Source organism: Kogia breviceps, chromosome 2 (genome assembly GCF_026419965.1).
Source record: "Kogia breviceps isolate mKogBre1 chromosome 2, mKogBre1 haplotype 1, whole genome shotgun sequence".
NCBI lineage: Eukaryota > Metazoa > Chordata > Mammalia > Artiodactyla > Physeteridae > Kogia > Kogia breviceps.
The window spans coordinates 55169649-55184497 of NC_081311.1; the positions used below are offsets into that span (position 1 = coordinate 55169649).

Below are 14849 nucleotides of genomic sequence, written 5' to 3' on the forward strand. Positions count from 1 at the left end.
GGCTGGAGGGGACTCTACGAAGGGACCCAGGGGCCCAGGAGCGTCGCCATTCTGTGCAAAGCCTGGCAGGCCTGATGGCAGTGCCTGCGGATGTGACTTGCATGCTGACCGCTGACCACGGCCTGTCTGCACCGGTCCCTGTGCCAAGGGCCCACCCCCTCCTGCACCACCCCAGGCTGCTCCCACCACAATAGCAAAACACCATGAATGCAGCTGGGCTTTGGGCGGGGGGAGGTGTGAGGACATGGGGGCACAGAAGCCCATTGTGCCCCGGAACCTCAGCTCTGGAAGCTGAAGATAAGCCAAGGGTTCTGAGTGGAACACTGGCCCTGGGAGCGGAGAGGGAGATGGCAGAGTTCATGGGCAAAGTGCAGGAGCAGACACCAGGATGCGACTTGGATGCTTGTGGGGGCTCCTTGGCTTCTCAGTTTGTGGTAAGGCTGCCAGGCCAAAGCACACACAGGTACTCTGTGCAGTTTTTTAAAAGGCCTCTGGGTCTAGAAACCGGGCCCTGTGAACCCCTGTTTCAACCCCTGATCTGTGGCAACAACTATATGTCTTTGGAGGGAAACTTGCGAGGCCCTTGGCTGAGCCCTTCCTGTCTCTCTCCAAGTATCCGAGGAAGCCAGATCTTAGAGGGAGTGGGGGGTGGGTGGCATGGGGGGGCGGTCTTCCCTGCCAGGCTTTGTTTGGAATTTAAATTCACAGCAGTGTGGGGACCATGGGACTCCACCTCCAGAAAAGTAGAGTTACCCCATGTTGAGCATTAGCTCTCAGGAACCTCAGAGGGATTCCGAGAGCCCCTCCCAGGTAGTCACTGGACCCCCTCAAAGGAGATGTAGCTGTCCCACTCCAGGTCAGATGCTTAAGGCAACTGTTTTCTTTCCCTCTTCCTCCAGGGCCAGATGTGGCTTGAAGATGTGACCCTACTGTCAAGTGATACTTTGTGGAGGTTGGGGGAAGGGCTTTGGGGTCAAATACATCTGGGAAACATAGCATACTGTCCTTCCCTTGGAAACACACCATGCTAACACAGTAAAGGCTCTGAGAAGTCCTGCAGTACAAAACCTGCTAACCTTTCTTCTTCAACCCAACATTTTGCATACCTATTTGACTGGATTACATTTTTGGCACAGAACACATGCCAGTGTTCTTCTGAACATCTCCAGGCTCAGAGAATGCTCTGTCAAAGCGGACCTCTTTCTTCAAACCATAGGAGGCTCTTCCTGGAGCTGTTAACCCAGTTGCCCTCCTGGGTCCCAGTACTATCTTCTGTAACACTGAGGACACCCTCTTCTTTGCAGCTCTGGTCTCACTGGAGATTTGAGAACAGCAGCAAAGGTCTCATGAGGCTTACCAGACAGGGCTTCAGGCTCCGGAACACACAGGGCTGTTAGAACCCATAGAGGGGTGACCACAGTGTCCTGCTTTAAAAGGTTCCCAGGTATCAGGGACTGTGCTCTCCCCAGGTGCAGCTGAGCTGAGAGACTACCTGGAAGTGTAGAACAAAGCCACATATCTGCTCGAGGGTGGGAGTTTGCCTCGCTGGGGCTGAGTGGGCTTCAGGAACTGAAATTTGTTCCCAGCAGCCTCTGTGGTCTGTGTGGGGTGGTGGGGGGCAGCCCCAGGGCCTGGGAGGAATGGCCATTCCAACCCAGCTGGGAGCTTGGGAGGATGCCCAGCTCCCTCCGGCCAGCCCTGGAAAGCTGAGCTCTGAGTCAGGCAAGGGGGACCACCGTTCGAGGGCCTGTTGGCTGAGGTGGTCTGACCCTCCCTCCATCAAATTAAGTTGACTGGGCAGGCCTAGACTCAGAGGGGAGACCACACCTCGTGGGCCCTCTGAGTCAGGTGGGAGGGGGGAAAGCAGGCAGCATTAGTAATAAGGAATTAGCAGCGGCAGAGAGCCAGGCACTGTCAGCACCAAGAGAAGGGCCCTGTGGAGAAGACGGCCCTTGAGTAGCATCTCTTACTCTTGGTGATGCTTTATTCCTAGCATCTGTTTCTTCGTGGCTCCCATTTTACAGAAGAGAAAACAGGCCTGGCAAGTCACCCAGCAAGACAGTGGCAGAGCTAGATCTAGCAGTCTTCTCCAACCCAACTACAGTCATGTCTGTGGCTCGTCCAGCTCGTGCAGTTGGCTTTCGCCTGGATCATTCACTGGACGCCAGGGCAGGGCAAGCAGTAACCAGGGTGTTCTGTCAAGCCTCAGTGTCTTGGATGTTTTGTCCCCAGTCTCAAACCTTCTGAGGAGTGATAGGCATTGGTCATGGGTTCTAGGTTTCCTGTCATGTCCTTGCTCCAGGATGGGGCTCTGTGGGATGTGAGTCCAAGGGTGGCCTGGCTTGGGAGAGGCAAAGGAGATGGACACTGAGCACTTCCTAGCACTCTTGTCTCATAGCATCCACTGTGTGGCACAAACCCATTGTGCAGATGGGGAAACTAAGGCTCTTCAAGAGGAGAAAGACAGAGTAAGGGACATCTCAGGATGTTTGGTCTGTCATGTATGTGTGTGTGTGCACATGTGTGTATGTGTATGTGTATGTGTTTATGGTGGTGATGTATAATCTTTTTTAAAAAAATTTGTTTATTTTTGGCTGTGTCAGGTCTTAGTTGCGACACGCAGGATCTTTTGTTGCAGTGTGTGGGCTTTTCGTTGTGGCCCTCGGGCTTCTCTCTAGTTGTGGCGCACAGGCTTCTCTCTAGCCGTGGTGCGTGGGCTCAGTAGTTGTGGCACTTGCGGGCTTAGTTGCCCCGTGGCATGTGAGATCTTAGTTCCCTGGCCAGGGATCAAACCCGCGTCCTCTACATTGGAAGGCAGATTCTTAACCACCGGACCACCAGGGAAGTCCCAGGTGTTGTATAATCTTTATTCTGTCCTTCTCTGGCCATACTGGTCCACTTGAGGTTTCTGAAAACACCAAGCACTCCCATTCCTCTAAACTTTTGCACTTGCTGTTGCTTCTACTGCTTCTAATGCTATTGACTGTCCCTGTATAACTGACAGATTCCAACTTACTTCGTTATGGCACCAGTGGATGTCTCTTCTCTGAAGGCTTTACCTGGCTGTCATGGGGAGCACACCTCCCTCCAGCTTCCGTGTCCCATGACAGATGAGTGGTACATCCTTCTGGTAAAGCATGTCTTAACAATCGGTATTTCTGTGAAATATGTATCATATGTGTCTGTCTCCATAGCTACATTTCAACACTCTGAGAATAGGAATCCTGTCTTTTTCCACTTCGTAATCACAGCATCTGATGCTTAGTCAGTGCCTGGGACAGACTAGGTGCTCAGTTAACATTCACTAGGTGGATGGGTGGATGGATGACTTGGACTCTCTCCTCCTCTTCCTTCCCCAGACCTGTGACTATTGTGAATGCTTTCCTCAGTCTCTTAGCCTCTTATTTTATCGCACAGAAGAAATGTTTATGGATTGCTTGATAAATTTTAAAGAGCTGACTTGGGAGTCATGAAACCCTATCCCTAGAGATAGGGTCCCAGCAGAAGCTTAGGTGTGCTAACAGTTCTTGACCTTCTTTGGCTATGGACCTCTTTGAGAATCTGAAAGCAGCTCGAATTCCTCTCCTCAGTGCCATGCACGTAGCACACAAGTACGTGCACATGCAGAACTCGCATTTGCATGTAATTTCAAGGGGATCATGTCAACAGTGGATCCCAAATCCAGGCCCCCTATTGTAGAAGCTGCAAGCCTCAGTGGTACCCCAGACTGGCTAAATCTTAGGGACCCCTAGTCCTCGAGTTCTTGGATCCATGCTTTCTGCTTTGATTTAGTGAATATATTCTAGAAGCGAGAGGCAGCCTGGTCCCCAGTGCTTATGCTCTAGCTGGGCAGCAGGCACATGGTTGTGAAACGTGAACACCTACCAAGTGAGTGGTGACCTGGGGGGAAGCAGGAGGGACTGAGTGGGGATGGGGAACCGCCCCTGTGTCTGTTCTGCTCTGTCCTGCTGCCACTGTGCTCCTCTATCCCCTGGTCCTTTCTTTCCCCATTTCTCTCTCCCAACTCCCCCTACCAAGAAGAACACAGCCTGCTTATTTAAATTTTAATCTCCCATCAAGCTCTGGCTGTGTCCAGGGAATTGTATTTTGCATGCCCCGGGTGAATGGGCCTCTAGGAGGCAATGGTGCCCTTGGGGGTCCTGAGTGGGGGGATTGCCACCTCTGTCACGGTCGACCCTGCCACCTTCTTGGCCCACAGGTCAGCTTTGGACCTTGGAAACAGGAGCAGACCTGGGGTCTGACTGTGGCTAGGGAAACCCTCAGTCCAGGTGTGGCTTCACTTTCCCATCCGCCAGCTCCAGCCTTGACAATGGCTGTCTCCTTCTGTCCCTGAGCCCAGCCCACATCCGCCCCTGCTTGTGTGTATAGGATGTGTTTATGTTTGACCCTGCGGGCCGGAGCCCCAGATAGACCCCAGCGGGTAGAAGAAGTGCAGATCTCTTTGGAGAAGGGGTAGACTCATTTGTGAGATGAATGGTTTCTTGTCCCAAAGAGAGAAGTGTGGGTGTGCATGTGTGTGTGCGCGTGCGCGTGTGTGTGTGTATGGGTGTGGCTTTGGGGGATAAGAAAGCAGTTGTTCAGCTGATGAAAGAGCCCCCACAGAGCTGAGGACCAGGACCAGAGAATTCCTCCTCCAGGGCCGTCTCAGGCCCAGGGGCAGCAGGACTCAGCATTTGCTTTGGACAGACCTCCTTGGACACTGCCCACTGCCACTGCCATGATCTTCCCTGCTGTGCTGCTCCAGCCTCTGCCTGCTGTCCCTCTCCTCTTGCACCTATCGCTTCTCCCTCTGGGCCGCCCTCGGAAGCTTCTGCCCACCTGCCCTAACTCCTGCCTCTCCCCTCCCACTGTGCCCTGTTTCTGTCTGTCCTGGTGGGGGGGGGCAGCCAAGGGGGAGCACATCTTGTCAGGTTGAGTCAGCCCTGGAAATCTCCGCTTGTGTATCCCAAACCCCTCAACAGAACCACCAACCCCGGGGCCCAAGCCCCTCAAGCAGCCCAGAGAAGTTAGTGCCTCATCTTGCCAGGGCTGTGGGGCTTGGTAATGCGATGTCACAGGGCCTCTGGGCCAAGGAGGGCGGTCCACGCCAGGTGTTTTACTCTGGATCCCCTTCCTGTAGGGGAAGCCAAGCCTTGGAGGCCATTCGGGGGCTGAAATACAACAGGCCAACAGATCTGAGTGTGACTCTCCTCTCAGCCATGTGCTGGCTGTGTTTCCTTGGGCAAGTTACTCAGCCTCGCTGAGCCTCATTTTCCAGTTCTATAAAATAGGACCAATAAGGCCCATCCAAAGTGTTCTTGCCAGGGATGAGACTAAGAAAGGGAAAGGATCCAGTCAAGCATCTAACACGAGTAGGATGAGAATAAACTGTAGTATCTTCCCATCTAACTTTCTCCAACAGCCAAGCCAGAACCTTGGAGGAGTTCCAGCAATGGACAGGAATCTGATGCTTTGTTCCCCACATGTGGCCTAAGGATCCCACGCTTCCTACTAGCTGCTGGGGTCACTGACCCAGGGAGGAAGGAGGGGTGGTTTCTTCCCCCAGGCTGGTGATTTGGGCACAGATAACCCAGAGCCACACACTAGTGGGGCTGCCTACAACCACTGCCCAGAGCAGCTAAATTTGAGGTGAAATCACCCTCTGACTTAGTCCATGGGAACTCAGAGACACTGGCCTAAATACCTCAAGGTGTTGGGGCCTCCATACCCTCATCTGTCTTGTGGAGCTCCCTTCCCGCCTGTGATTATTACACACAGGACAGTCATGGGCGAAGGGAACGCAGAAACAGTCTGGTCTCTGGGGCAACGGAGGGTTGCAGTATCTTTGCCTTCGGGGATATCCAGCCTTGTGGAGAGATGAGGAGGTATCACCGTGTAAAGAGATTAGGGAGAGACATCAGAGCCCCTTCAGGCAAGGGCAGGGGAGTCACAGGGTGGTCCCCACCCCAGCCTACAGCACAGGGCTATGGCCGGGAGGTCGGGAGGCCCCTGGAGGGGGCTGGAGACCCTGTGGCCAGTGGGGCCTCAGTAGCACCTGAACCTGTGCTTTTCACACTGTCCCTTGGCACCCATGCCTGAGCAAGAAGAAGGGGTGGGTTCAAGGCCACACCACTAGAGCTAGAGCCATGGCCAAGAGCCCGGTCCTGGAGGCGTTTGGACCCAGAGTGGGCATCCCAGGGGTGGACAGAAAGTGCAGGCCTGGAGGGAAAAGAGTGGTTGCTGGTGGGACACTAAGGGGAGCAGCCTCGTTGTTGCCGAGTTAGGGGCTGACTGATGAAAGGGAGCCCTGCCCAGCCTTGCCCTCCAGCTACAGACGGCAGGACTTGGGAGAGGTGGTGCCCTGGTGGATGAAGTGCCCTCTGTGGACCAGGCTCTGGGGACATCTTTCAGTACCTGGAGTCTGGACCTTGAAGAAGCAGGCTGACAGGGGTCATCAAGTTTGCCCTCCTTCCCTGGTCCATGTGACATTTCACACGTGGGAAACCCAAAATGCCAGGGCCCCGGCTCCACAGACAGAGGGAGGGAGCTCTGTGTGTCCTGGACTCTGCTCTGGCCAGTCCCCACAGGCCGTGGTAATGTCCGAGAGACCAACTTGCCTTTCACCTCCATGGCCCGAGCTCCTCGGAGCTTCGGAGAGGAAACAGCTTGCTGCCCCACCTGCCCGTCCAGCCGGCCGGCAAGCAGGACTCCTGGCCCTTAGGCCTGGCTGTGTGCTCTGGTCTGTGCCCCCGAGCCTCGCTGGGCCTCAGTTTCTCCATTGTAACTTGAGAGTGAGGTTGGGCCAGTTGACTGTTCCGGCTTTCGTCCTTTCCTGGTGTCGTTTTGAATGGTGGCCGGGGGAAGGGAGCTGGAGCGCCCATGAGGGCCAGGCCAGAGCACACTGGTCGGCGATGAGGGGAGCTCTGGCCTCACTTCTCTGACCTGCAGCTGCCCGGGTGACCCTCCTGAGGGGCAAAGCTGTGCCTCATCTGAGGCTATGGGGGGCATGTCAAGCTGCCAGGGAGAGGACGGCTTGCTCGGAGGCCTCTGGCTGCCCAGGGATACCCACGGGGCCACCCGTGGGCAGGGGTGTGTGGCCACAAGATGGGGGAGAGGTTTTTTCAGGGTGTAATTAGTGCTCTTCTGGCACCCACCGAACTTCCCCTTCCTCTTGACAAGTTGCTGCCAAAACAGCCTTGATTCCTGTGGACTTGCTTAAATCTTATCCAGAAAAAAAAAAAAAAAAAAAAAAAAAAGAAAAGAAAAGAGAAAAAAAATAAGAGGGTTGTTATTTGTGAAATTGCATTTCCCAGCCATGAGGGTGAGTCATACCATTTGGAGCTTCAAGTTTCTTGTTTGGATGAACTTTTCTCTGGGAGGCTGGGGCGATACTGCCCTCCCCCAGACCAGTTCTGGTGGGGAGAGGTCTAGAGACAAGCTAAGGAGAGACCTTGATAGTTGGAAAGTCCAGGTGCTCCCAAGGCCAGGTAGGGCTGGACAGGTTGTACCTGAGCTGCCCCAGGGGAGCTTTAAAATGCAGACTTGGGCTTCGGGGAGTTAGTGTTTAACAGGGACAGAGTTTCAGTTTGGAATAATGAAAAATTTCTGGAGATGGATTCTGGTGAGGGTTGTACAATAAAGGATGTGACTGTACTTAATGCCACTGAACTGCACACTTAAACATTGTTAAAAGGGTAGGTTTTATGTAATGTATATTTTATTGCAATGAAACAATGCGGTAGATTTGGGGACCTCATTCCTAGGCGGCTGTTTTGGTAGGTCTGAGGTGGGGCCCAGAAAACTGTATTTGTTAAAAGTGTCCCAGGCCATTCCATACAAGGTTGGACACACTCATCTAATCTGTAAAATGGGGACAGTGACTCATAGGGCTGTGGTGAGCGTCAGCTATCTTAACACGTGTAAAGTTTCCAGCACCAGGGACGTTAAAGTGCTCAGTATATGTTACTATTATCATCTAATCCCACTTCCTTTGGGACCTTCCCCACATCCTTTAAGGTTGTCCAGTCTTGGCTCGCACACCTCCAGGGATGGGGGACCCTCTGCCTTTCAGGATGGACCATCTGGGGCTATCTAAGAGCTGGAGAGTTGCCCTCAGACTGGATGCAGGTTTGTGTGGGATCGTCCACAGTAGCCCTGGGCAGTGGTAGAGCAGAGATGGTCATTAGGACCCTTTGAGTTCCATGCCCAGTCACTGCAAACTGACTGTGTGTTGGGCCTGGCTGCCCGGGATGTGGTGTCTCTGTCTTTCCTTCCAGATCCCAGGCTGTTGTCCAAACCTACATGGGAGAGAACAGAGGCCCAGAGAGGGAAAGGGCTGGCCCAGGGTCACATAGCAGGGTGTCCAGAGAGCCAAGAAGAGTGAGGGCTGTGTCCTCTAGGGAGGAGTGCCAGACCCCCAGAGACGTACACGTGTGAGGGGTGGGATCTGTCCTGGTTGGACGAGGGGTGTCTGATCCCCTGGGGCCAGCTCTCAGCTCACCTCCCTCCCTTCCCACACTGAGGGGACACAGAAAGCACTGTCCCTACCCTGGGCTCCTCTGTCCCATCTTTGTAAGGGAGCCTGAGGCAACTTCCTCTCGGGGGCTCTCCTCCCCTGTGAGCCTGGGGGCCCCCAAGAACAAGGCTGTGTTTTCTGTCCAACAAGGCTCCCCAAGGTCTGTAGTTCACTGCCGGGGTTCTTGGGCACCTTAGCTGGGGCCAGGTGTGCCCAAGCCCCGTGCCCAGGTATGTCATCAGCCTCCTGGGGAAGCTGCCTCTTTCCAGCCTTGGCCTGGCCCCAGGAGAGGGGCCCACGGCCATTCCCTGCCAGCCTCACCACAGGCCCCACCTTTGCTAAATTCCAGTGTGCCCGGCCGCCCAGAGCCCGTGACTCCTATAAATAGAAGCTGTATACACCAGGAGGGGGCCTGGGCCGCGTCTGCTTTGAAGCCAGGCAAGACATCTGGTTCCTGTCAACTGGAGGTGGGAGAGGTGAGAGAGGTGGACCACTTCCTCCCCGGGCTTCCAGAGAGCTGGCCTGGGCCGGGACGAGGGCTCCCCGGAACACAGTGTGCACAGGCCTGGGGTTGCAGGAGCCCAGGCAAAATGCTGGACTTCAGTCTCCTCTTCTGTACGTTGGAAACAATGCTGCGAGCTGATGTCTCAAGTCACCCCACTAGGACGTGGCAGAGCCCCGGCTCTAACAGGTTGCTTTCTGCCCTACGTCTCACCCCGGGCGGTGTGTAGAGAACTAATGATCATCGTCCTCACCATCACCACATACTGAGTGCTTCCTCAGCGCCCGGCAGGAAATAAAGGGCTTTACATTCTTGGCCTCACGTTAGCCTCATAGAAACCCTTGGAGGTAGCTCTCGTTATTCCCATTTGCCGGATGGAGCCACTGAGGCCCCGAGTGGTTAACTGGCTTGTCCTTGGATGCGCACCTAGAGGTAGGACTTGAATGCAACCTCCAGGAACCTGGAGCCCGCAGGTGGCTGAGGGTCACTATGAATTCGTGTGTGTGCGTGTGCGTGTGTGTACGGGCCTGTGGAGGTTCCCGGGGGCCAGAGCGGCGCAAGGGGCCAGGCCTCCAGAGCCCTCACGGCCTCTGTCCCCTGCAGGCGCTGAGCAGCAACGTGTACAAGAGCGCCTCGCCCTACGGCTCCCTCAACAACATCGCCGACGGCCTCAGCTCCCTCACCGAGCACTTCTCCGAGCTGACCCTCACCTCTGAGACCCGCAAGCCCAGCAAGAGGCCCCCGCCCAACTACCTGTGCCACCTGTGCTTCAACAAAGGACACTACATCAAGGACTGCCCCCAGGTAAGGCAGCCCGGCCCCGGTGGGGCTCAGGGCCCCTGCTGACCTGTGGCCCGGCCTCCGTGGGTACAGCAGGTGGAGCAGTCCCCCCCACAGCCCCTTCGGCGACTGCCTGGCCCCGGGGCTGCTGGTCGCCACCTTTTTGTCCCCTCTGGTTTTTCTGAGGCAGGCTGGCTGGTATGGATGGGACAGAGTCCCCAGCTTGGTGCTGCACTGGCCGGTCAGCAATCTGGGTGGGGGACCCCAGAATGAGGTTCTGGGCCTTCGAGTCCCCCCAGTTGTCCTGCCCGAGGTGGGTCCTGTTACCGTGGGGCAGGAGGGGGTCAACAGCGTCTTCACGGCTCTCTCGGGAGAGCCTGCCGCCTCCCGCTCACAGGGAAGGAATGTGGGCTCTGGGCCAGGGATCCAGATGTGCGCCCCCCTCCCCCAGGCCCCGCCTCTGCCTCCTCTGCAGCCTGCTCCCTTGAGGGGGAGGGGGCGCCCTGCCCGCGCCCTGTGCCCCCGGGATAGGTCTAGGTGAAGGCCTCGGGCACCGTGGGCTGGGTGTGGCTCCCTTGGGGTGGGAAGGGGGTCGGGAGACCGAGGCGTTCAGGAGCAGCCCCGCCTCTCACCCGGTGCTTTGCCACGGCAGGGTGGGGGTCCGGGGGGGGCAGACCCCACTCACCAGGCGACCCCGACTCTCTGACCGACATGGCTTTGGAATCCTGGGGAGAGAGAGGTTAAGAGTTGTGTTAAATACCATACGAGATTATCAGTGATTATTTTCCCCTATTGTTTTTTCATACTTTCCACTGTTTTTAGAACGTGGTACTACTTCCATTTTATACATGTAATGGAAATGGAATCCTGGAAACTCAGAAAATCTGTGTAGTCTTGCCCTCCAGATGTTGGCAGCCGAGGGTGTGGCTGGGCAGGGCTGGGTCCCTCCAGGACCAGCGGGAGGTTGAGATGCTATTGCCAATCACCGCTCTTCTCAGAAATGACCGTGCCGTGCCTCAGGTCCTGGCTACTTCAAGTACGGCCGGCCACAGCTGCATCAGTGTCACCCCAGAGCTTGTTAGAAATGCAGAATCTCAGGCCCAGCCCAGAACTGTGTTCTAGTAAGATCCCCGGTGATTCAGCCGGTGACCTCAGCCCTCCCCCCAGCCCCGGCCAAGAGAGGCCCACCCACCCCGGACCCACTGATGGGCTGCCCTCTGATCCACACTCCTCTGTGCCCTGTCTACCCTCAGTATACACAGTAAGCAAGGGGCCCTTTGCATGAGGAGATCCTGGCAGAGGGTGAGGATCTGGTTGGCGCTCAGAGATGTGCGCATGGCCCACCCAGTGAGCCTTCCCCAGCTGAGCCGCCAGCACAGGGCCTGTCAGCTCTCAGGCACTCTGCCTGCAGGGCAGAGCAGAACTCCACCAGGTTTAAGGAGGAGACAGGCAGTGTGCTAAGTGCTCTCCAAGCATTTCATTCAACGCTCACTTCTGCCCGGGGTGCTAAGTGCTTTTAATAGTCTCCTGTTACGGGATGTTTTGTGAGAGTGAAGGTCTCACACTGGACCATCAAGCCAGTCAGTGGAGGAGTGGAGATTTCAACCCCACAGGCAGGTGACGCTCAGACATAAGCAGGGGCTCTCAGGGGCTCTGAAGAAGTGTGCTCGTGCTGGGCAGACAGCAGCCTGGGAGAGCTTCCAGGAGGAGAGGGGCTTGAGTGGGGCTGGCAGGTTGATGGGACAAGGGTGACCAGTATCCAAAGGCAACAGATGAGGAGTCAGAGGTGGAGGGATGGCGAAGGTGTGTGTGTATTTGCTCACGCGCTGCACTCTCCCAGACGGGGCCAGAGCTCTTCCCAATGTGAGTGGTAGGAGGGTCCCTCTCCTAGGTGCCTCACTTTCTAGCACTGTACTAACCACAGTCCTTCCTTTATATGGGTTACGCAGTGTGTTCACTTATCTTGTGCAGGGCTCTTAATTCTGTGGCCGAAGTAGGAGTAATAGCCCCATTTTACAGATGGAGAAACAGTCTCAGAAAGGTGACGTGCTGAGGAGAGGGCAGAACCCTGGTCTTGGGGCCTCTGTGCCCTTTGTTTCCTTGAGCATCCACACAGCTCCAGGCTGAGACTTCCATGGCCTGTGGAGCCTGTTTCTCCCTTGAGCTGGTAGAGTCCCTCTTCTGGCCCCATCTCAAACTTGATGCTATCCGGGATTCCTGCAGACCCAAGGATCTCCCTTCACTCTTCGTGAGGGTCACCATCTGTAAAACGAGGCTAGTGAGAACACTAACACAGAGGACTGCTGTGCGGCCTCAGTGAAGTAATGCATGAAAAGTGCTTAGCACAATGCCTGGCACGCAGTTAAGCACTCAGTAACTGTTGGCCAGCATTAGTTTTGTCTCCCTTGCATCACAATGCAGAGTGCACATACCTAGATAAGTATTTTAGCAGGCTGGAATATGACTGGATGCTCCTCACCCCTCACCTGACCACAAGCCCCAGGGACATGTGCTGGACTAGATTCATCTCTGCCAGCCCAGGTACCCTACAGTACAACAGGTGCTTAGTACAAGTCTTCCTGAATGAAGGAACAGGTGGAAATCTCTGCTTCAAATGAACTATTAGGTAAGAGCTCAGCATTTATAATATTTAAAAGTGAAATGCTTATTTTTGGTAACAGCTTTAATGAGTTATAATTCAACCATTTACAATATACAAGTTGATGAATCTTAGTATATTCACACAGCTGTGCAACCCTCACCACAATCAATTAAAGAACATTTTTGTCACCTCAAAAAGAAACCTCATACTCTTTAGCTTTCACCCTCTGAGCCCCCATCTCCTAACAACCACTAATCTACTTTCAGTCTCTGTACATTTCCCTATTCTGGACATTTCATATAAATAGATTCATATAATATGTGGTCTTTTGTCACTGGATTCTTTCACTTAGCATATGGTTTTCAAGGTTCATCCATGTAATAACATTTATCAGTTCCATGATTCGGGAAGTATTCCATCCTATTTTATCTTCTGGAAGAGTTTGTGGAGAATTAATATAAATTCTTCTTTAAATGGTTGGTGGAATTCACCTGTGAAGCCATCTGAGCTTGGGCTTTCTTTTGTGAGTAGATGTTTTTTATTACTAATTGAATCTCTTTATTTGTTATGGGTCTATTCTGATTTTCTATTTCTTCTTGAGCCACTTTCTGTAGCTTGTGTATTTCTAGAATTTTTCCATTTCATCTAAATTACCTAATTTATTGGCATACAGTTCTTCATCATATTCTCTTATAATCCTTTTCATTTTGTTTTATAACATCCCCCTCTTTCACTTCTGATTCTTATAATTTGAGTCTTCTCTCTCTTTTTTATTGGCCATTCTAGCTAAAGGTTTGTCAACTATGTTGAACTTTTTAAAGAACCAACTTTTGGTTTAGTGGATTTCCTCTATTGTTTTTCTATTCTTATTTCCTTACTTTCTACTCTAATCTTTTTTAAAATTGTGGCAATATACATATAACGTAAAATTTACTATTTTAACCCTGTTTCAATGTACACAGTTCAGTGGCATTAAGTACATTCACATTGTTGTGCAACCGTCACCATCGTCCATCCCCAGAACTCTTTTTATCTTGCAAAACTGAAACTCTGTACCCATTAAGCAATAATTCCCTCCCCTTCCCTCCCCCAACCCCTGGCAACTATTATTATACTTTCTGTCTCTAAGAATTTCACTACTCTAGGTACCTCATATAAATGGAATCATACAGTATTTATCCTTTTGTGACTGGCTTATTTCACTTAGCATAACATCCTCAAGGTTCACTCATGTTATAGCATGTGTCAGAAGTTCCTTCCTTTTTGAAGGCTAAATAATATTCCATTGTGTGTGTGTATCTGTGTGTCTGTGTGTATGCCTCATTTTGTTTATCCATTTATTCACCAATGGACAACTGGATTGTTTCTACCTTTTGGCTATGGTGAATAATGCTACTATGAACACGGGTGTACAAATATCTCTTTGAGTCCTGCTTTCAATTCTTCACTCTAATCTTTATTATTTCCTTTCTTTAGCTTGCTTTATGCTTAGTTTGCTCTTTTTCTAGTTTCTTGAGGAGGAAGGTTAGGATACTGATTGTACATCGTTTTTTTAAAAAATTAAATGTGGGTGTCTATAGCTATAAATTTTCCTCTGAGCAGCATCCCATAAGTTTGGTATGTTGTATTTTCATTTTCATTTATCACAGGGTATTTTCTGATTTCCCTTGTGATTTCTTCTTGGGCCCACTGGTTATTTAGGAGTATGTTGTTTAATTCCACATATTTTTGAGTTCCTCAGGTATCTTTTTAAAAATGATTTCTAGATTTATTCCATTGTGGTTGGAAAACATATTTTGTATTATTTCAGTGCTTCTAAATTAATTGTGGTTTGTTTCATAGCCTAGAATTTGTGCTGTCCTGGAGAATGGTTCATGTGCACTTGAGAAGAAAGCATTCTGCTATTGTTGGGTGGAGAATTCTATAGATGTCTGTTAGGTCTAGTTGGTTTATAGTGTTGTTCATGTCTTCTGACTTCTTGTTGATGTTCTGCCTAGTTCTATTGTAAATTATTGTAAATAGGGTTATTGAAATCTGTATTATTGTTGAATTGACGATATTTTCTTCAGTTCTGTCGGGTTTTGCTACATGTATTTTGATGCTCTGTTACTAGGCACATATATGTTTATAACTGTTGTATTTTCCTGATGGAGTGATCCTTTTACCATTATAAAATGTCCCTCTTTATCTCTACCAACATTTTTTGTTTTATAGCCTGTTTTGTCTGATATTAGTGTAGCCTGCTTTCTTATGGCTGCTGTTTACCTGATATAGCTCTTTCCATCCTTTTACTTTCAATTCATTCATAGCTTTGGATCTAAACTGTGTCTCCTGTAGACAGCATATAGTTAGATCTTGTTTTAGTTTTTTGGGTTTTTTTTTTTTTGTGGTATTCGGTCCTCTCACTGTTGTGGCCTCTCCCGCTGTGGAGCACAGGCTCCGGATGCGCA

At 51.9% G+C, this 14849-nt stretch overlaps 1 protein-coding gene across 1 annotated transcript in view; it reads left to right on the plus strand.

The window, feature by feature from the left end:
- The window catches only part of ZCCHC24 (zinc finger CCHC-type containing 24), a 63372-nt gene that overhangs the window by 2802 nt on the left and 45721 nt on the right, over nucleotides 1–14849 (plus strand). The window contains exon 2 of the mRNA XM_059054279.2: nucleotides 9621–9821. Coding sequence (XP_058910262.1) covers nucleotides 9621–9821 — 201 coding nt within the window. The remainder of the gene's footprint in view (nucleotides 1–9620; nucleotides 9822–14849) is intronic.